General features: G+C 43.2%; 1 protein-coding gene across 2 annotated transcripts in view; it reads right to left on the bottom strand.

Annotated features, from left to right (window-relative positions):
* Positions 1 to 1,218: 1,218 nt before the first annotated feature.
* The window catches only part of bahd1 (bromo adjacent homology domain containing 1), a 30,160-nt gene continuing 9,402 nt past the window's right edge, over positions 1,219 to 21,976 (bottom strand). The window contains exons 1-7 of one of the 2 annotated variants that reach the window (XM_044048309.1): positions 16,904 to 17,298; positions 6,931 to 8,642; positions 3,133 to 3,542; positions 2,799 to 2,958; positions 2,624 to 2,703; positions 2,197 to 2,288; positions 1,219 to 2,114 (exon numbers count right to left, since the gene is read on the bottom strand). In XM_044048309.1, coding sequence (XP_043904244.1) covers positions 1,922 to 2,114; positions 2,197 to 2,288; positions 2,624 to 2,703; positions 2,799 to 2,958; positions 3,133 to 3,542; positions 6,931 to 8,536 — 2,541 coding nt within the window. In that variant the 5' untranslated portion in view covers positions 8,537 to 8,642; positions 16,904 to 17,298 and the 3' untranslated portion in view covers positions 1,219 to 1,921. Of the gene's footprint in view, positions 2,115 to 2,196; positions 2,289 to 2,623; positions 2,704 to 2,798; positions 2,959 to 3,132; positions 3,543 to 6,930; positions 8,643 to 16,903; positions 17,299 to 21,976 lie in introns of those variants that run through there. The other variant, XM_044048308.1, reaches the window with a different exon arrangement.

Raw genomic sequence — 21,976 nt, 5'->3', positions numbered from 1 at the left:
AAACACGTCACATTTCACCGTTTGCCGTATTTCATCAAACGTGACCGATCGATAACTCTTCCTCACGGGTCAGTGAGACCAACGTGTACGTTATGGTAATGTATAATCATGGAATACTTCTCAAATTATGATTATTGGCTTTCTCAGTGAGATTTACATCTGTGCAGTAAATATAGAAATATACATATATGTATATGTACACATATATACATAAATATATATACATATATGTATATATATATATACTGTACACACACAAGTATATATATATACATATATGTATATATATATACTGTACACACACAAGTATATATATATACATATATGTATATACATATACTGTACACACACAAGTATATATATACATATACATATATACACATATATACATGTGTATATATGTATATATATATACATACATGTATATACACTCACACACACATATTTAAATATGCACATATATGTATATATATACACATGTATATACATATATATATATATATACATACATACATACATACATGTATATACACTCACACGCATATATATTTACATATATGCACATATATATGTGTATATATATATATATATACATACATGTATATACACTCACACACACATATATTTACATATATGCAAATATATATATATCTGGAGGCACTGGCCGGCGAGCTCAGCTTAAAATAAAAAGGCCGAGGGGGAAACAGCTGTTTCCAGTGTTTATGCTGAGCTTTGCTTCACAGGCTCCAGGCGCTCCATCTATATTTACTATACAGATGTAAGAAAAAAAAAAGACATTATTGTATGCATTTCGCGGCGAGACGGCGAATAAACACAAAGCAACTTCTCTGCTGCATCGAACCAATCAAACAAATCTACCTCTACGACGCGTCGCTGACACTTCTGTGCGTCCGACATTTACAGGCAGGTCGTAACATTAATCACCTTTAACATCAACTTTTCTCTCGCTCTCTCACTCTATATATAGATATGTATATATATATATACACACTTATCTCAAGTGTCACATTTCTAAGAGATACAACAGCATTTTATACAGCAGAGCACGTTCCAGGTTCTTCCTCGCAGCTGCTAAAACACCAGAGAGCCGTTACGTGATAAAGCCCAATTACACTCGCTATAATAACTCTTACACAACACTGTATGTCAGACATCACGTCCTACTGAACTAAATGTGTGTGTGTGTGTGTATGTGTGTGTGTTGCAATGTTTTTAAAGAAAAAAAAATAACCTCATCTTCGTTTTTCTTCATCTTAGACTTCCAGTTCCTCTCAGGCAGAGGCAGCAGGTAGGTTTTTGTAGCCAACACCGCTTTTCCACGACATGGTCCCAGCTCGCCTCGGCTCGTTTTCCATTACAATACAGTACCTCCTCAACCTCAACGTGGGTGGAGTCATCGCGGCACGGCTGCGTGAAACTGCCGTGACTTAATTTTACTCACAGTTGTTTTCCATGTACTGAATCATTAGAATCGTTTGTTCACAGAATCGTTCAGTACTGACACAGGGGTTGGGATGCGGCTGTCGCTAAATACACCAGACTCCTCTGTTAAATATTGACATTTTAGGCATTTCATTGCTAAATGTTGGAGATTAACGCACGTTTTAACTGATCTACAGTTCGGCATTGTTCGGTTTGATTCTTGTCTCGGACGTCGCGCTCATGCCTCTTCCAGTAACGACACTCTGGCGACGCCACGCATAGTATCAGCTCAGCTCGCTTGGAACCTCGCCAGGTACTAAAAAAAATTATCATGTACTATCACTAATGGAAAAGCAAAATAACCTTGCCGCACTGTGCCGAGTCACGGCGGGACCATGTCGTGGAAAAGCGGCATATTCAAAGTTGTGAAGGATGAAACCCGAGTAGCATTAGCTCACGTCACATGTCCCGTCAGGTGCTACTGCAGGTTCTTGAGCAGGCGTCCGTAGCGAAAGTCGTAGACGTGTCGACTGAAAAACACCAGCTCCGGGTTGGTGTCGTCGGGCACACAGTGGTGGGTGGGCGTGGCGTTGCCAACGATGGGCGGCACCACGAGGGCGGCGGCGCTGTCGTGGACACCTTCCCCGCGGCGTTTTAACAAGGCACGGAATCTGGACACGGCACACAAAACAAAGTCATCTGGCATACTCGAATGCACTTTAATAAAACAATAAATTGCCCCTTTTTTCTTACCGACAATACTGTGCCAGTGTGAGGACATAGCATTTGTCTTCAATACAGGCCACACTGTTCACATCCTGGTGACGGGAAGCAAAGACCTCGTTCTGGTGGAGGAGACGTGAGTTTACATACTGTGCTCGCTCAAAAGGGAAATACAGTCGGTACACAAGGACAGACCTAAGGAAACAAGTGCTCTAAAGCAAATGTTGGGAGTTTGGTCAGCGAGAGCACAACATTTTTCACTGAGTAGAGGTATGTTATGGACCAACACCTCGAGAGTTTCCCGAATTCCATTTATTTGCACATCCAGACAACTGATCGTTCAGTCTTTTAATCCTTTTTTTCACCCCATTTCCCTATTTGTAAATGTTACATATTGTATCTTTAACTCATAAAACCATTCTTCCACAGCCATAGTATGAGCAGATTGGTGTCTCACCTCACAATGAATGCCGGCGCTGCGTCCCCCCTGTGTGTGCTCTGGACGATAGTACCAAAACAAACTCATCATCATCTCTCCTGAGAAGAGAAGAGAAAACACACTGTTCACCCTCAAGCCCTCGGGGGGGCAGCAATCAGTGCGAGGAAACACCGTGGTTCAGCGAGCGTACTACCTGACTCAGGCTCTTCCCACAGAGCGGAAATCTTGGCCACGAAGGGCAGAGACTTCTTCCTGGGTCCAGATTTCAGCAGAACGGCGTCTCGGACCCGAATCAGCTCCCCGTCCCTCTGGACTCCCTCGAAACACTTCCTCAGCACAAGAGCCTCCTCTCCCTGGCAACACAGGCAGCAGGAAACTGATAAGCTGCAGAGTAAAAAAAGCTGCAGGATGAAAGTGACATCCTTCCAAATCCTTTTAGGGATGAGTTAAGTGACACCAGATTTAATGACAAGCGGCACAATCGCGGCGGCATCAAAAGGCCCCAGCGTGACGTTTTTTCTACATACCACGGAGAAAACCTCCTTCTGAAAGGACAGGCCAACTGGCCGCCAGCCGTTGGTGTTTTTTTGGCGGCCCTTCTTCGGCTGATTGGCAACCAGTCGCTCTTTGACACCGGGATAGCCGAGCTTCTGTTTCTTCTCTCTGTTGAGAGGGCAGACAGCTGAGCCGCCGCCGCTTCCACCGCGCGCGCCAGACCTCGACCCGCTGGGGGGCTTGGCACTCTGCGGACTCTCTTTTGCCACCTGCAGTAGAGGCTGCGGCTGGCTGGGGTCGGACAGCGGCGTCTGAACGCGGGGCACCGACTGACCGGCTGGAGGCACAGTGGGGACGGGACAGCCAGTGAGGACTCTGGGACCGTGGGTGATGGGGATGGAGGAGGGGCCGTGGTGGTCGTTGAGGGTCGGCGAGTAGTCATCTGGGGAAGGAAAGCAAAGATGATGAAGTAGCACGCACGCACGCACGCGCACACACACACACACACACACACACACACAGTGCTTTAAAAAGGGACTAAACGTGGTGATCAACCACCTTTAACAAGGTTATGTAATAGAAACATGAACTGCACTCAGCTGCTCTGCTGACGCAGCAGAAAAAAAACACACAGGGGCTCAATTAAGGTCAATTATAGCCTTTAACAGAACACACACACACACACACACACAATTCATGGTCAGTTCATTTCAGTGTAATCTTTCAGCTATGTGCATTTAAACCTCATCACCAGCCTTTATTTTATTTTATGGAATATACATCATCATCATCATCATCATCATCATCAACAGACAATGTCGCTCCTGGTTCACAGTAAGCTCATTGAATAAGCTCAAAAATCGCCACCACAAAATCAAAATAGAACAATATGGACTTAAAATGTTGTATTTTATTCGTTTGAAAATACACTTTTTTGTTTGCAATGATTGGAGTTTTGTTAGACAGACATATTCTTTCACCGTGTACAGTATATGACCTTGATTATTGAGCACAGCAGCTCCTTCCTGAGACTATTGACGAATAAAGAGACTCCGTTTTAAATACCCCACAGTCTATTATTGAGCAGCTGAAGTGAAATATTTCTTAAACTGTGCAATGAGAAGGTACATCCCTCACCTAACCACAAAAACATATATATACATACATACATACACATATATGTATGTATATATACATATAGACCCTATATACACATATTGTTTTATGTGGATTTATGTGGATTTTCGTCTCAAACCCTCAGAGCCTGACCTGGTTTGGGCTGCAGACCACAGAGAAAGAGCGAGGGAGAGGGAGACGCATCTGTTCATGTGTGATCGTTGTTTTGAGGTCACATTCAGGTGTTTTGGGTTTTTTTTTTCCACCACACATGCATGCACGGGTGCTCATAAACTCACACACACAAGCAGGGTTTCTCAATCCTGGTCCTTGGGACCCACTTCGCTGCATGTTTTAGATGTTTCCCTGCAACAACACACCTGGTTCATATAAATGGGTCGTTACTCTGCTTTTGCAGAGCTTGTTGATGAGCTGACTATTTGAATCAGGTGTGTTGGAGTGGGATTGGGAAACATTGGTCCTAAGTACACGGTGCAAATGCATTAGTGCGTGTACAACTCGCACTAATGCATTTTGCTCGTTGCACAGTGTGTATTTCCTGGCGTATTTAGTGTCTGAATTATTCGCGAGGTGTGTTTTGGGCATAGCATCGATTACGGCAAACAGAAATGTCCCTTTAAAAGCCAGGTGCGCCTGTGCCTGACGCATTAGTGGACCCTCTACCGTCTCCTGAAGGCCCTGGTATACTTCCGCGCACATGCCACGCGTGTCGCATATTGGATAGCATTCCTACCAAAGAAGCTACAGCTCCCTCAAAGATGTCTGGTCGGGCAGGGGAATAGGTGTCGGCCGGTTCAAGGGTCGCCAGGTCAAGGCTTGGATGACCATCCTTGGCATCTAATTTTTTTGGAAATTCGGTTTGCGCGTGCACTGTCCCAACGATGTGCGTTGGTCCCGCTCGCTGTGCGCGGAAGTAGGCCTTATGATGTTTGGCCCGATTTTTAACTTTTGTGTAACTAATGAGGAAGGGAGGACGAGCACTGAAGCCCGTCCCTGTTTCAGAGTTTAAATAAGCATGAAAACACTGCACTGTTGACCTTAGACCAGGTTTTCGTTGGTCGGTGAAGACTACTAGTAAGTCTAGAAACAACATTCAGCTCAGCTTGCTACTAAACCGTCTGTGGTTGGTGTTACAAACAAAGAGACAAAGCAGTTTTTGTTTTTGTTACTTCCCACTCACGTTACATTAAAAATAGTAAATTAATTCCAATCATAATAGCTATTCTCAGCACACTGTACAGACTCTGCAGCCTCATTAATGTGGAGAGCACATGGAGAAGAATTGTATACTCATGGTGTAGTTATGAACATTTATTGCTTATTAGAAAACCCTACTGTCTTTCTGTAAGTGACTCATTATGGGCATAATTACCTGTGAGAACAGTTGTTTAGTTGGTTTTTTTGTGGCTCTGTAGGGAGCTTTATCATGGTTGAGCGCATAATGTTGATAATGCCACAGTATAAAGGCTTATTAAACGACGCCTTTATGACACAAAAAGACCAGGGAGGGCGTAGACTTGATACTATCATTTACCAGTGTTGGTGAGTTGACTAGAAAATGTAGTGCACGGTACTTTTAACTTCACCCGTTATAAATAATTCCAATCAGGATAGGTTTAGATCATTATTTATTTTCTAATCTCTCTGGAAAAGCTCACAATGACGTAATAAGCCCTCAGTGGGAGATTACCAAATGATCAAAGGTCGAAACGGGGGTTTCTTGTATGCTACCCACAAGTATGGCTGTATAATGTATAGTATCTTTGAATTAAAACTTATTTGGTTTTCATAGCTTTATGAATAAGCCTTTTGTATGACCCTTTGAGCAAGGGCCTTGCTTAACAGAGGCCACCATCTTGTACCTTCCCATTTCCACAGCAGCCTAAATAGAGGTGTGTTTTGCGTATTGACAGGAAAGTCAAGTATATAAACAAAGAACGGCTTTGCACAGATAAATCCAATCGTAAACCAACAAAGAAAAAGGCTGAGAGAGTGGCCTTCGACCTGCGTCTGATGTCTCTCCACTAAGTCACCTTTGAATGGCTCCCTTTAAAAAAGGAAGATTGAAGGTTTCGGTAGATGTATAAAAAGGATAGTTACACATTTCAGGAGTTAGGTCAAAACTGATTGTAAAGGCTGGGCAATAATACGACAGCGCTATGTATCGCGATATAACTTTTCCTCGAAATAAAAACAAGATAGAACTTTGATAGGACTTTTCACACACAACCCAAACAGCCAATGACAATGAGAGAAATGGGGATTTAAACCAATCATGAGGCAGGTTCATGTCGGGTAACACCAATGCTAACTCTAACTTATCTCAAAGCTAACCCTGCGCTAACGTGGCGCGTCTTCTCCGTCTATGACACAAACGCTGATGTCATGTATGATGGAATCGCTGACTTTATTATCAAGGATAGGGTGAAGTTAAACGGCTGATACGTCACATTGGCTTTAGGTTAGCTTAGGAGTTAGCACTCGTGTTCTTCAGTGGACGGACGTCACTGCTACTTCTTCTTCTTCAGTGCTTACCTGATCCCCAAATCTGTATGTTTTTGGACTGTGGCAGGAAACCGGAGAACCCGGAGCACCCGGAGAAAGCCCACCTTTAACTCATCATGACAACGGTTTCCCACAACGGTGTGCAGGAAAAACATAAACGTCATAATGCTGATTTCTGGTCTACTCACCTCTTTTGATGCTGAGGTTACAGTTGGTGCAGTCTGTGGGGTTGAAGGAGCACCCTCCTCTGGTGATGGCTGGGATCACACTGGTATACGTGGAGTAGCTGTTGATCCTGCAGGTCTCTCCGCAGCAGGCCTCCACTGAGGTGCAGCAGTAGACCGGATGGCTAATCCCTGAGGGCTGTGGACCTGTGCTGGGCAGCAGTTTGAGTCTCTTTCCACCCCTTGGGCACAAGGCCAGGGGCGACACGGGAGGAGGAGTGGGTGAGGCGTCCGGGTGGCTGAAGTGGACGTAGTACCCGGGGAAACAGGTGTACGTGTGTGGGCTGATGGTTATGGCTGCTGGGTGAGGAGGCTGGAGATGGTGGTGGTGATGGTGATGGTGGTGATGATGGTGGTGGAACACGTCGGACGGCGAGCCGTCCTGCGGTTCCTTGAAGGGCTTGTCCTTCAGGAAGAGGGCTAGTCTGTGACAGTACTCGACACACCTCTCCTGGGAGCAACAGTAGCAGGAAGACACCTTGGTCTCCACCTGCTCCTCTTTGATTGTTTTTAAGGGGAATCCCAGAGCAGAGCCGCAGTAGAGAGTATGTCTGAGGCACTCTTGTCCCCCTGTGGATTCTTTCCACTCAGGATCCAAAGCCTCTGTCTTACATAAACTACAGCATCCCTGGATGTTAGGCCCCAGTTGGGGATGGACCACATCCTCTGTACCCTGTTTGTGCTTCAGTGGCTCCTCGTGTTTGGGATGCATTGTTCTTTTGGTCTGCTTTGTTCCTCCACACAAAGATTTACCGCTGATCTCACTCTGAGTCGTGGCTGCCGTTTCACCTCCGCTCCCTGGTTTGGACTCCGACTTCTTTTGCCGTTTGTTTCCATATTGGGCACTGGTGAGTCTGAGCAGTGTTGCAGCAGTGAGGCCGGCCTGACGCCGGGGGGTCGGCGTTAATAAACTAAGCCAGTCGATTTCCACTGGTGCCCGCTTCGGTTTTTTAGGCTTTTCTTTCAGGGCCGCTTTTCCTCCTGAAGAAACCTTTTTCGATCCACGCTCAGTTTTAGCGGGTCCGTCTTTAGCTGGACCTTCGTTCGAGGTCTGCCGCTTCTTCGTGAGATTTGCGGTCGAGGAATTGTCTCTGTCAAGCAACAGGCTGTTGACGGCCTCAGCGTTGAGAGAGGCCATTCTCCGCCGGCGGGGCTCGAGGACAGGTGTGAGTAAGGCGCCAGATCGGTTGATTTTTGGTTCCAGTGCTTTTCGATGGGCTGTGGAAGATTTCTTCAGTCCGGATTTGGTCTTTCTTTGAACGGAGCTGGAGTGAAGCTTCTTTTTGCCTCTGACGCTCTTTTGTCTCCCAGCTTTTGGTGCATACTTCTCTTTACCCAGAACACCTTTCTCCTCCAGACGGGTGAGCAGGACGCAACAGTTGAGTGCCTCTCCGTCGCCCACCGCCAGTATCTTCTTCCGATGCTGGTGTGAATCTTTCTTAACGTTCCTTGTCTTGCTTTTCAGCTCCTTCTTCCTTTCCTTCCTCTTCTTCACACCTTCTCTCTTGCTTGCTTTCTCCTTGTGGGGCTTCCTGCATTTTAGCAGCTGGCTCCGCTGGGCTTTCACCATGGTCTCAGCGTCTGGGAGAGGATACACCACTTCCTCTGCGTGTCTCTGCTCAGAGAGGGCCTTCAGTCAACATCGTCATGGATCCTCAGATGGGTCCAGACAAGCTCTGAGGGGGGTGAGGGAGACACACATCAGACATTGAACCACACAGACTTAGAATCTCAGAGTGACTTAAAGTAACAGACGGGATCTTGTGATGCATTATTCAACAACCAGTTTTACTTAGTTTGCCGTCAATTTCCACGTCCCCAGAGAACACGACCACTTAAGACTAAATCTTCTTCCAGCAACCAAAAATAAAAGAAATTAAAATATAAACACCTCTTGACTTTTCATCCTTTGTATCAACAAAGCCCGTGTTTAAGCAGATTAATGACTGACGCAATCGGGCTCCACGTTGCGAGGATTCTTCGAGAAGTGATGTGAATCTTTAATTCCACAATTACGTATTCCACATGGCTTCAAAGAATGGGTAAATATGAGACGACTAAAGGAGTAATATAGTGTCTTCTGAGAGTATTCAGCCTTCAATTGGATTTAATCGCATTCTCTTCTGAGTCGTTTCTCACTTTGCTGTGTTTGGGGCATTTTCTGGAGCTGTTGCTTTCAGGCTATGTGTGTGTGTGTGTGTGTGTGTGTGGCATCCAGCGAGTAACAGTGCACAGGGTGTGTGAGGGTGGGGCTCTAGAAAAACATAGCAAACAGATTACACTGCTGTTTCCGTGTCTCCTGTGTGGTGCGTCTGTTTATCTGTGTCAGAGTCGACTGCATGCACGCGGAGCAGCGAGGCCACAGCGGACAGGAAGTGAGCGTGCACTTTGGCTGCGTGAAAGTTTGGTTCTCGTGAAGGTTGTAGCTGCTACTAGTTTTCACTCAGGGAGGGGGATGATTGAAATGGCAACAATCCCACACTTTAACGCCCTTCACCGGGCAAAGAACTAGATTTGGTATCTTCCGCAGACATCTAATTTTTTTTTAAATTTTTAATTTTATTTTGAAAATCAAATTACAGTTTGTTATCTTTGTTTTATTCATACACGGATTTGTCTAAGTTGTCGCGATGCTTCAACAAGAGCTGAAACAATTACTCGATTATTAATCGATGACTGAATTAATTGTCAACTATTTTGATCATCGATTTGAGTTTATTTTGTAATTCATAAAACAAGCTTTCTGATTGTTTCAGCTAATTAAATATGAATATTGTCTGGTTTCTTTGCTCCATATAACAAAGAAACCATTCAAACTGAATCGTTCTGGTTTGTGGACAAAACAAGACGTTCCAGAACCAAACGATGAATCGATTAATCGATTAATCGTGAAACTAATCGATAGTTGCAGCCCATTTCCCAGTATTCCACCAAATATACAACCACTTCAATCAAAGCTTCTCCAGATAATTTACGGTATCTACATTATCCAAATACTTGGAGACACTGGTGAGTTAGTGATGAATTAACTGCCAGTGACACCTGTGCGTGTGCGCAGCAGAAAAAAAAGGAACACAATTTCACCACTTGACCTCGAAGAAAATAAGTGAACAGGTGGCATTTTGATATTTTAAGTGACTCTGACTCATCATGAGAGCGTTCAGCTTTCACAACCGCACACACACACACACTCCATTAATGTCTGCTACACAGTGGACATGATGACTAAGGCAACTATTTGTAGAAGGGACATTTCTATACACGTGTTTTTCGTCAATTTTCAGTGTCCAGCAAGTGAGTGGATCTCAGATGCAGTTTTCACAAATCTTTCGAATGATTTCTAGAAAGACAGAATGAAGCGTGGATGTACGGCTGGGCTCACGGTGACTGGGGCTGCCGATTGTCGCCTCTTGATCTATAAAAAAAGGTCACCGCAAATGCTTCTCGCATAAATGTCTTGTTTTGTCCACCTAAAGGTCACGTTAAAGAAAAATACGTTTGTGTGGATCAGTCAGTCAATTATGGGCTGGTTTCCCACAGAGGTTTATGTGCCTCATCATCCCACACTTCTTTTTTAAAAATAAACTGCTGCATCCGCGATAATATTTGGAACCACGTCAGTCCTGAGTGAGCGGATACTTCGCTTTTATATTCCACATGAGGAGGGGGGAATAAAAAAAAAAAAGCGAAGCACTGCAACCATTTAATCTGCGAGTGCTGACGGCAGCTGACTGTGAAGTGCCACACTTTTATTGCAAATGATGTTTCTCTGTATACGCCGGCGCGTCACATCGTGGTAAATGTTTATCAGTGAGCCGACTTGCAACTTTGGTTTGAGTCGAGAGGAAGAGCGCGTCTAGTATTCACCTGAACCTGTTTCCGCGTAGACGGGCCATAGATGGTGATGTTGATTCAAGAGTCCAAACGAGATCTAGTCGAGCCTGTTTTCACATGTTTTCACAGCGATGACAAACTGTTATCATTTAACAACCTAATGAAGGGGCAGCAAAACCAAAAAGCTCAAGCTTTAATTACAGGGAACAGACTGGGAGATGTTTATGTTGTTCAATACAACAAAAGAATGATTGAATGATGAACACAGGATATCATTTGTAGGGAAGAGTATGTGGGGCACATGGAAAAAAGTGTATTGAAAGAAATAAAAAAAAAAACAAAAAAAAAAAAAACAGCATGAATTGTGAGGAAAAAAGTCAGAAAGTTGGAATTCTGAGATTAAAGTCAGAATTCTGAGAAGAAAGTGGGAATTCTGAGAAAAAAGTACTAATTCTGAGATATTTAGAAAGTTGGAATTCTGAGAAAAAGGTCAGATAGTCGGAATTCTGAGACTAACGTCAGAAAGTTGGAATTCAAAAATTAAAGTCAGCATTCTGAGAAAAAAGTAGGAATTCTGAGAAAAAGGTAGGGAATTCTAAGCTAATAGTCAGAAAGTTGAAATTCTGAGATTAATGTAAGAATTCTGGGGAAAGTCAGAAAGTCGGAATTCTGAGAAAAAAGTCGGAATTCTGGGGGAGTAGGAATTCTGAGGAAAAAGGTCAGAAAGTCAGAATTCTGGGGGGAAAAAGTAGGAATTCTGAGAAAAAAGTAGGAATTTTGAGATAATACAAAGTTGGAATCCTGAGGAAAAAAGTCAGACTTTTTTCAGAACTTCTGACTTTTTTTCTTAGAATTCTTTCTTCCAATTTTCCAAACCCTTCCTGACCTCTAGAAAAATAATTGAAAACATAACCAGAGTTGAGTTTTAACTGAAACAGTACAAATGCGGCTCCGCACACAAACTCTCTGGCTGGACATTTTGAAAAAAACCATCCCATGGCTCCGTCTGCCCTTCTAACCGAGCGACTCGGTGAACCGTGAAATGCAATCCATGACGGAGAAATTTAATTTCCAGATAACAAGAGGACAGAAGGAGCCTCACATTGAGTTTCTGTCCGTGGATATCAAATCAACTTGTTCCATTTGAATAAGACAAGCACGCACAGCGGGAAGACGAGGGCTCGCTGACGAGGGCCGTTATTTCTCCCTGGCTACACCATCACCACGCCGACCACAGAGACAGACTTTAGACTCAAATTAAACTCAATATTTGCAGCCACACACATGGAAATAATACATGGTTTAGGAGTTTAAATAGTGGAATTTGTCCACTTATTTCATTTCTGTAACAGTTTATACACCAGTATGTCGAAGCTCTTTACCCAAAATGATATTCTTAATGCTAAAATATAACTATTATTGTTATCCATGAATTTTTAAATTGACCATTTTACAAAAGAACATTCTTATGATGCATTATGTCATTATGGGGTATCCAAGAAGACAGCATGACGGACAGCACTGACACACAGGCTAAAAGGGTTTGATTTCCCAATCTTTTAAGGACCATTTAACTCTCTAAATAAAACACTTGGACATGATTGTTAGGAGTGACCCTTCTTTTTCAGAGTAGTTGGATTTGTTTTTCCCATGTTGGAAGAGATGAGAGTTCAGATCTTTGCTGTAGTTTGAGTGAAATAGGGTAACCGAAAATTGAATAGAAAAGCAAAGACACCAGCAAATAATGGAGAAAATGGCAGGTAAACGAAACACATTTCTTTAACTGGAATGTTCTTTTTGCCCTTTTTCCTAAATGCAAATTCCAGACTTTTTTAGAAAGAAAACATTATTTTCGAGACCTTGACTTTATGTAGTTTCACACTTGAGTGCCTACTTTATTCACATTCTTTTCTATAACATATTTCATTAAGAGTACGGTCAGAACTATGAATGATATGAATATATGAATGAATAAATGTATGGATGAATAGATAGAAAAGTATATGAGTGCTTCTTGTGCTGCCTCTCCCATGCCGGCAGTATCCAAGTTTTAGCACAATATTCTTTGAGGAATCCAGTTTTTTAACTTCAGATAAGTCAAAACACGCACCGACCCATTTCTGCCGGCAGCACCGAGCTAAAGAACATGAGCTTTGATTGTCAATCACTCCAGCACAATCATGTGACCAGCTCATCATGTTTTCATTTGGTTTTCGTCACATAATTACATATTTTAAAATGCTTTCGTGCATTTGTGCAGACTCTAAAAAGCCGTGTTTCCATTGTCTTCAAAGTAAAGGCTTTGGACCGCGCGGGACTACTGGGACAGGTGGTGGCTCGCCTCGCAGCGGACCGCTAGCTTGATCCCGAGATCCAACAACAAGCTTTTTAACTGCAGCAACTTTGAGATACGCTGTTGGAGCTGGAATTACCCTGGCTGCTGGCACCAGACTTGCCCTCCAATGGATCCTTGTTAAAGGATTTAAAGTAGTACAGGGCCTCAAACTAGTCCTGTATTGTTATTTCTGGTTATGACCTCCCCGAGTTGGTGGTAGCCATTTCTCAGTCTCTCCCTCCTCTGGAATCAAACCCTGAACCAGTACAAATCGAAAGTTGATTGGGAAGACATTTAGGACTTTCACTTTTCAAGGTCTGGAAAACACTCATCTTCTACCACTTTATTGTCCACATGGGGGTCACGGGGGAGCCAATCTCAGCTGACATAGGGTGACCTATGGTCAATAAAGAGTGTCCAATTTTTGGACGGTGGGAGGAAACCGGAGAACCTGGAGGTCTGGAAAACAGGATTTCAAAATAAAATTCCCTACTTTTTAAAAGACTTTCCCGTTATGTAAGTGCCGTTGACGGTAGTTCCATTTGTACCACTTGGACTTCTACAAAAGGAGGAGGAGACTGTGCTGCCCGACTGTCACACAGACTCATTCAGAAGAAGGACACGGTGTAAAGCTGTCATCAAGACAGGGGGAGGGAAAAAAAAAGAAAAAGCCCTGAGGCAGCTGGTGTGCAGCTTCATATACAGTAGTTCCACTTTCCTGGAGCAAATCAGCAGTTAAACAGTCCTACACCAACACTTTAGTTCACCGGTATCTCAGTGACATCTTACTTGGATACATTATTAAAAAGTTGACCGAGTTCCTGTCATTTTAGTTCTTAGTTTACTTTTTGTGTGTGACAGTGAATCATGCCATGAATTCCTGTTTCTCTCGTACTCTTTTTTTGGCAGACAGACAGACGGGCAGACATCTGGCTGCACGATGAAGTATTTGCATTATATTAAAAACTTTCTTAGGAAACGCAAGTTGTGCCCGGGTGACGATAAAAGCCTGTCGAAGCCTGACGATGGCAGGAGAGGAAGTGGTGTAAGGAAGGGCTTTGAAAAGTCTGTGTTTATAACATAAGCATGAACACAGAGCTGTCAAGGTGACATTATGTCCATTAATCGATTATTAATCAGTTACTAAATGAATGGGCAACTGTTTTGACAATCGATTAATCAGTTTGAAGCTTTTTTTTCATGATTAAAACAAGATTTCTGATAGTTTTAGCTTCTTAAACGTGACTACTTTGTAGTTTATTTGCTCCATATACCAAAGAAATCATTTAAACTGAATAGTCTTGGACCAGACGTTCGAGAACGTCATCATTTGCAGGTTTGACAACAGTTTTCTGACAATTCATCGAGAAAATAATCGACTGATGAATCGATTATGAGATGAATCGTTAGTAGCAGCCCCTAATTTTAAGAGGAATTCCTTTGCGATAGACATTTCTTTTACATGAAACACCTGGCTTTTACATTTTTCCAAAGGGCATTACATACAATTACACACAAATACTCACGTTCAACTGCTTAGTAACGCAAATATCTAGTCAGTAAATCACATAGCAACAATTCAGTGCATTGGAGCGTTTAGTCACAGTGAAGTTGACCTGCTAAGTTCAAACTACCGTGCATCAGTATGAGGAATGATTTAAGTGAATTAGAACATGCTATGGTTCAGAAATTATTATTATTTTTTACACAAAACCATGTGTAGAGCTCGCTGAGAATGCTTCAAAGAAGAGGAAATATCAAGTGAGTGGCAATTCTCCAAGAGAGATGACCTTACTGAAGCCAGACTGCTTCAAAACGATAAATAAATGATAGAAAGACAACAGTAACCACTCATTACAACCAAGCAGATGCTACTTTCAAAGGCGCCCTGTGTGCACCCGAGTGGCTGCCGAGTGAACACTTGGCTACTTAGTAAGTACACCTGTTCAACTTAATGCAAATACCTAAATCAGCAAAAATGAAACCGGTTATTAAAAAAAGGGTAAGAAGATGACTGTGAATGTGGCAGGCTGCTCTGCGTACTCCACAAACTGCTGATCCACTGGAATTTTCACACACGGCAACCATTTCCAGGAGGTTAACATAGAATGGTCCGAAAAAAAGAAAAGAAAACTGTGAGTGAGCAGCCTTTCTGGTTCTACAGGTTCCTCCCACGGTCCAAAAACATGCAGATTTGGGGTTTAGGCACAATTTGGGACAGAGTGGATGGTTGTTTGTCTCTATATGTGTCCCTGTGATGGACTGATGGCCTTTCACCCTATGTCAGCTGAGATGGGCACCAGTGCCCTCCGCAACCTTCATGTGGAGGATAAAGCGATAGAAGATGGATGAATGGATGATTTTAGTGAGCAGCAGGAAAAAAAAAAAAAAGAAGAATCATTTATAGAAAAGCAACAGTAACTCAATCAAACCAAGATAAACACAGACACACACACACCGAGTCAAAGCTTGAATTAGGCTACAGCAGCATTAAAAGGTGCATTCACACCAGTCGCTCTAGTCCGTTTGCTCGGTAAGTCCGGTTGCAAACTCTGGTCCATCTAAAACCGTCGGTTGAACAAACGATGAACAAGAAAACGTGCTCTTCTATTGGTTAATGCAATGTTTTTGGTTGTTTTTACCCACAACGCCCCGTGTTGTAGTCCCGTTTCCTGCATTCCGTTCACTTGAAGAGACCTGGGTTTAAAAGGTTCAGTTGCGCATTCACACCTTTATGTGAAACATATACGCTACAACAATGGACTCAAGCATTTGTCCCCGCTATCGTTCTACACGTGCCTATGTTTTGGTTGCGTTGTACCCGCAATGCCCTGCGTTGTAGTCCGCTTCCTGCATGCGCTTCTCTTGAAGCGAACGGAGACCTACGTTTTTTAAGGCGGACTAGTGGTTGCAAACAAACTCGGGTTTGATTAAGAAGGACGGGGGTGAATGCACCAACTCCATGTTTCGCTCTTCTGTGGTGGAGACAGAAGTTGCCTTGCATTATAACCAACAAATGAGCGAGTTTTCTTGTTTATCCTTCAACAATTCTCGATGCAGCGCCGCCTCAGAGTCTAAGCGGACTATTATGAAGTGTGAAAACCACTCCTGTGTACCTAACAAAGCGGCCGATGGGTGCATGAAACGTCACGTGTTACTTTTCTCAGACGGCTTCCGATGTAACAAGTTACGTGCACACATGATTGCAGCAATGCAGTGTTTACTTTGAAAAGTAAACGTCCACCAACACAGTGACACTGTTACACCACCAACACTAGAACCATCCTCCACCACCTCCTCCTCCTCTTCCTCCTCTTCCTCTTCCACCCTTCACCTCCATGCATGGTTCAGCAGTTACACACACACACACACACACACACACACTCGCGGATTTGTGGATGATTTTCATTTATAAGAGAAAACGCTGTGCTGGTCCTCTGACTGTTAGTGTGTGTGTGATAAAGCAGAGGCTCTGCTGGAGCTCGTACTTGGCCATGGTGGTGTCAGTGTCAGTGTCGGTGTTGGTTGGTGGACAGCGTTAATCTGACAGCCCGCCTGTCGTACTGTAGCACAAGCTGCGATTACAAGAAGTGGAGGAACCGAGTCACAAAACAGCCGCACATCGTCCGTCGACGGAGCAAATCTCCGCCGTTAACACGCCGAGTTTTCGGTGCGAGGTGCCGAAATCGCATTCATGAACCCCGCGATCCCCGCCGCGTCTCCAAGTGTGACGGCAGAAACGAACAGTCGCGATTCATCGTGGTTTACCTTGCGTGTCCCATCGGAAATGAACGCCGATCCGCAGGAAAAATGGATTTAAAAAAAAAACAAACAAAACCCTCAACAGTAATAATATTAAAAAAATAATAATAATGATATTAATCCTCGTCCTGTGCGCTGTGTCTTCTGCCCACTTCCTAGTGTGTCGGCGGGGCTGTGGAGCCGGAGAGAGATCCGCGGAGAGAGCAGCTCACAGTAGCTGGAGACATGGTGAACAAATCGGTGAGCGGTGACCTACTTCCGAAGTGGCATGCTGGAGATAATATATCCATGCGCTGCCTGCATTACCGGGACATCCCTCTGCTCTGCTGTCATCCTCCTACAGGGACTCGGGAGTGGAAAAATTGCTTTCTATTTCCACTCGAAACTGTTTTTTTTATTATGTTGTTGTTGTTGTTGTTTTAAATCTCCTCTCCGTGCACTCTGCTCCAAACTATCGATCTGACATCGATTGTTATCACAGCCGAGGTTTCGCTCCTGAGGCAGCTCGACTCAAAGTTTAAAAGGAGCTGCATGCGAGGAAATGGATGGCGGGTTCTCAAAGTGCGGCGCGTGCACCAGCGGTGGTACTCGGGAGGCGAATCCGGGTCCGCGCACTTGGCGGCCGACGGGTTTTGGTTTTAAGAAAACAAAACCAAAATAAGATAAGATAAATGTATTAATTTTTGTTTTACTTTATTTATAAAGGATTAAAGAAAGAGAAATCAGAGAAAAACAGAAAAAGGACTACAGTCTATGTGCATTATGTACAGAACAAGTTGTGGACATTATATACTATGAATGAAGGTGAGAGAAATATTGCGTTGCAGGTAGATAAATAAATAGTGTAAATAAATATAGTGGATATTGTGTATACAGACTCAGTAAGAATATAAATATTAAATGCACCGGTGTACAGGCAGTGGTGGTGAAGTAGTGCAAGTGAAGGCGGTTACAGTGCTACGTTAAGAGTCGTTAAGACTGAATGACCCGCGGAACCGTTCCTTTTTGCACCAAAATACCGTTTACAAATAAGAATCATCACGAAAGGGGAAAGGACAGAATGAGCTGTTGTCTGGACGCGCGAATAAAATGAAAATCGGAAAAATGGAAACAAAATGACAAAGCTTATTTTGTTGTGACCCGTAAACTAAACATGTCTTTACACCAATGTACTGGTTTTAAAGCAGAAAACATACTATTGCAAAAAAGGTTCAACGGCTCACTTAACCGCGGTCAAGCCACATTCTGCTCAGGAAAACCCCAGGTCGCTCCAGACTGAGTGTTGAACGCAGCGGAGGTTTCACCACAGGACTTTGCATTCAGTCTGGAACAGAAACACGGCTGTAACAGGTCGCCATTCGGCTCGCCATCGCAGTGCTGTCGCTAAATACACCAGACTTCTCTGTTAAATATTGAGATTTTACACATTTCCATGCTAATAGATGGAGATTAACGCATGTTTTCAGGATTTTTAAAGTCTTTTTAACTAATCTACAGATGATGATGTCACATTTTAGTATCAGGTACGAAAAAGCAAAAAAAGTGCCATTAGAAACAGGGGAAGCTCATTTCAGGCCCAGTTACTTATCCATAAATTCTGCAAACAAACAACTAGAACAAGGAAACGTGATCATTATGTAAAACTGAAACGCTATAATAGTGTTTTTATTTACAAACGATAATGGTCTATATTGCAGAAAAGCCTAACCCTAATCCGCACGTTTCTGCAACGTTGTCAATCAAAAACTGGCTCCGCCTTTCAGACACTTCCTCCAATCATCACGCAGAAGCTCATCTCATCATAACTTTTTCTCTTTATACATTGTTCACCTGAAATGTCCCTTTAAGAAAACTAACTATATGAAATATATCAAATCCATTTTTGTGTTTTTTATATCACAGTAATTGGAGTATCTTTGAGTTTTATTGTGTTATTTTTTAAATAAAAAGACAGTTTATGAACCTCTCGTAACATTTTTGCTGTCAATTTAAAGGCTAATATAATAAATGCACTCATAATGAAAATGATAGCTGACATTAAGTCGGTGCGAGAGCGAAGTAGATGTAATGAGATCAATGTCACGTTATTAATGAATGAAAAAAAGAATGAAAAATGAATTCCTAGTGGAATATTCCAGAGAATCTTCCCTCCATTTAGATTTATCACAGCAGAAAATAGGAGGCACGCGTCCCTCTTAATTAGTCTCATTTACTGTATCCTCTTCTCTTAATGACACATGCGATCTACTAATATGGATGAGTGATCTGTCTGTGCTCATCATTTATTAGAGTCTGCTGCTGCTCAGCTTACAGGACTCACTCAACTTCATCTGCATCTGCTCCCAGCAACACTTTTAAAAACCTTTTCAAGCCAAAAACTGACTCCGCGTTATCGGAATCCGGCGTAATTGGGATAGATGCTAATTGTCTCCGTCGCGATCGGCGTTACAGTGTGTAATTAACAGCTGTAAACGAGCCCAGTGTGTCGAGTTAATGAGGCATGAGCGCCGCGCGATGCTCAGGGAGTGGAGACTGCTGAGATCTGACCTGCGCTGCAATAAACACGCACTGCAGAGAGAGAGAGAGAGAGTGAGACGCACAACTCAAACCGCTTCCTCGCACTCACTGTGCGTGTGTGTCGTTGAATCAAAAGCCAATTCTGTCAGCGATCGGCGCAGTATTTGTGTTTTTATTGATGTCATTTTTGTTTATTCGCACAGGGAAGTGGTGTGAAGGTAAATAACGGCACCAGAGTTAGCCTGGGGCTAAGTTATACACGTGTTGTCCCTGAGCAGGTAAAACAGAACACTGGAACTGTGACAATGTCCAAAGTATAGGGCGGAACGATTCTGAATAAATTGCGATTTACAGAATTATTCTATTATTCTATATTATACTAAAATTATTTATTTTAGTTTGAATAACATGTTTGAAATGATCACTATGATATTTGTGCAGATCTGTGAGAAACAAAGACGTTTTCGTCATCCTGTAGTACATGATGTGTCTACAGGTCAGGAGTATACACATCTCAGTAGATTGTTATTTGATCCAAAATGGTATTTAGACACAAATTCTGGTTTACAGGAATGTTGCAATGTTGAAAATGACAGAATTAAATTTCAAATTTATTGTTCAGCCCTAGTCGAAAGGTAACATATTATGTCTGCGGTATACTTCCACGCACACATACTGAAGTGTGCGTCGCGTACTGTGGACCCTGGTAAACTCGCGCATCAGGGTCCTGCAGTATTCCACTTCACCATCTGGTGAGGTACAAGACCCTGTCCCATCAGAACCCCGACCTATTTCCATAAATCATTTAAAAAACAAACAGGGTTTTAAACAGGGCAAGGTGGAGGCAGATGATTCGATGTGACCCCTAAAGAGAGAAGTCGAAGTAGGAGGATTTATTTTTTTAACTGCCGCAGCTTTTCCAGCCCTTGAGGAAATAAATACCAATTACATGCGCTGTTAATTACCACATAACAACACTCGGCCAATCACATCAGAGAGCTGGAGCCACACTGGATACGGCGCGTCAGCATTTTCTGAACGTCCTACCTCATTTCGGGGTCGGGACACATGAGTACAGCAGCGGTGCTAAAGTGAACCACACTGACTTTGTTGGGATTAGAGCTCTAATCTGTTTTTTTTTACCACTTTCTTTGGGCAGCCCATGGCCAAGTTTGAGTCCCCACCCCAAGGTACCCAACCCCCATTGCTCCCCGGGCGCTGCTTCAGTGGCTGCCTGCTGCTCCTAATTCTAGGAAGGCTTCGAGTAGAGGACGGGTTAAATGCAGAGAAGGAATTCCCCCTGCGGGACTGATAATTTATAATTTAATTAATTTAATTGAATACCCCTGATTTACTCTTTTTACACATTTCAGGAAAAGGGCACATCATGAAATAAATATAAATAACCAGGAGAAATTAACACTGAAAAAGGGCAGCGTAACACTTGGTGAAACAGAAATTGTCACTTTGTCTTTTAGTCCCTTACATCAGGAAGCTTGACCGAGGAGTGTCCCGTGATCATCAACTCCAGACGTGGTCTACATTTGTTCCCTCACCCCAGAAACCCTCGTCTCTAGAGAGGTTTCTTGAAGATGAAGAATCTTTCATTCTGGCGTTGGAGAGACAGTGCCGCAGCCAGTGAAATAACACAGTAATACTTTATTGATCCCGTCCTCTACTTGCCCCCCCCCGAGAAATCGGACGCCTACAAGCTGCCACGGCATCAGAGCACTCGAAACAAAAGTTTACAGAAATATCCACAGCATGCACTTGAACTCCCAGATTATTTATAGGAAATAAAGGTAAAGGAGGTAAAGTTGTTTTTAAGCATGGTTTATTACACTTCTCCGTTTTTTACAGCACAGTTCAGTGATAAACAGTGTTCACTTCATTAGATTATGTTCCTCTAAGGTTTGTAGAGCGAACGTAATAAATGTGGAGCCAAAGTGACTGTGAAAAGATAAATTATCACCTGAATCTGCAGCTGTGTGCGGGTTTATGGAGCCTTGCAGCTAATTCCAGCTCATTGTTTCGCTGCCGCTTGTGTCGTTCGTGTTTTTTTGGTGGTTTTATCTGTTTACAGTGAGGGGGGAGGCCCTAAAAATAAGCACTACACACAACCTGCTCAACGGCAAACAGCAGACGGACACAGTTAGTGACGAGATGGTGGACATCGTGGAGCAATTAGCAGCTAAACAAAACTGAAAACATCAGTACTCCTGATGTCAGTACTCAGCTTCCTGTGAGTCAGAGGATATTAGTTATAAGTTCCCTATGAAGCATCCAGAGCCCTGAGATCACCAGGGACAGGTTTACTGGTTCAAATCCTACTTACAAGAAAGGGAATACTTTGTCTCAGGTGGTAAGTATGAGTCTGAGGGAACCAAGACGACGTGCGGGGTTCCTCAAGGGTCCATTCTCGGACCACTTCTATTCAACATCTACATACCGAGTCTCTAGCTACAGCTTATAATATATAACAACATCTCTGCAGATGACACATGTTTATATGTCAGCGTCATCACATGACAACAGTCCCTTACTTTCAAGTGTATTCAATCA

The sequence above is a fragment of the Solea senegalensis genome, linkage group LG16, assembly GCF_019176455.1.
Source record: "Solea senegalensis isolate Sse05_10M linkage group LG16, IFAPA_SoseM_1, whole genome shotgun sequence".
Taxonomy (NCBI): domain Eukaryota; kingdom Metazoa; phylum Chordata; class Actinopteri; order Pleuronectiformes; family Soleidae; genus Solea; species Solea senegalensis.
Note: the sequence above shows the minus strand (reverse complement) of the source record. Positions and strands in the feature narration are given on the sequence as shown.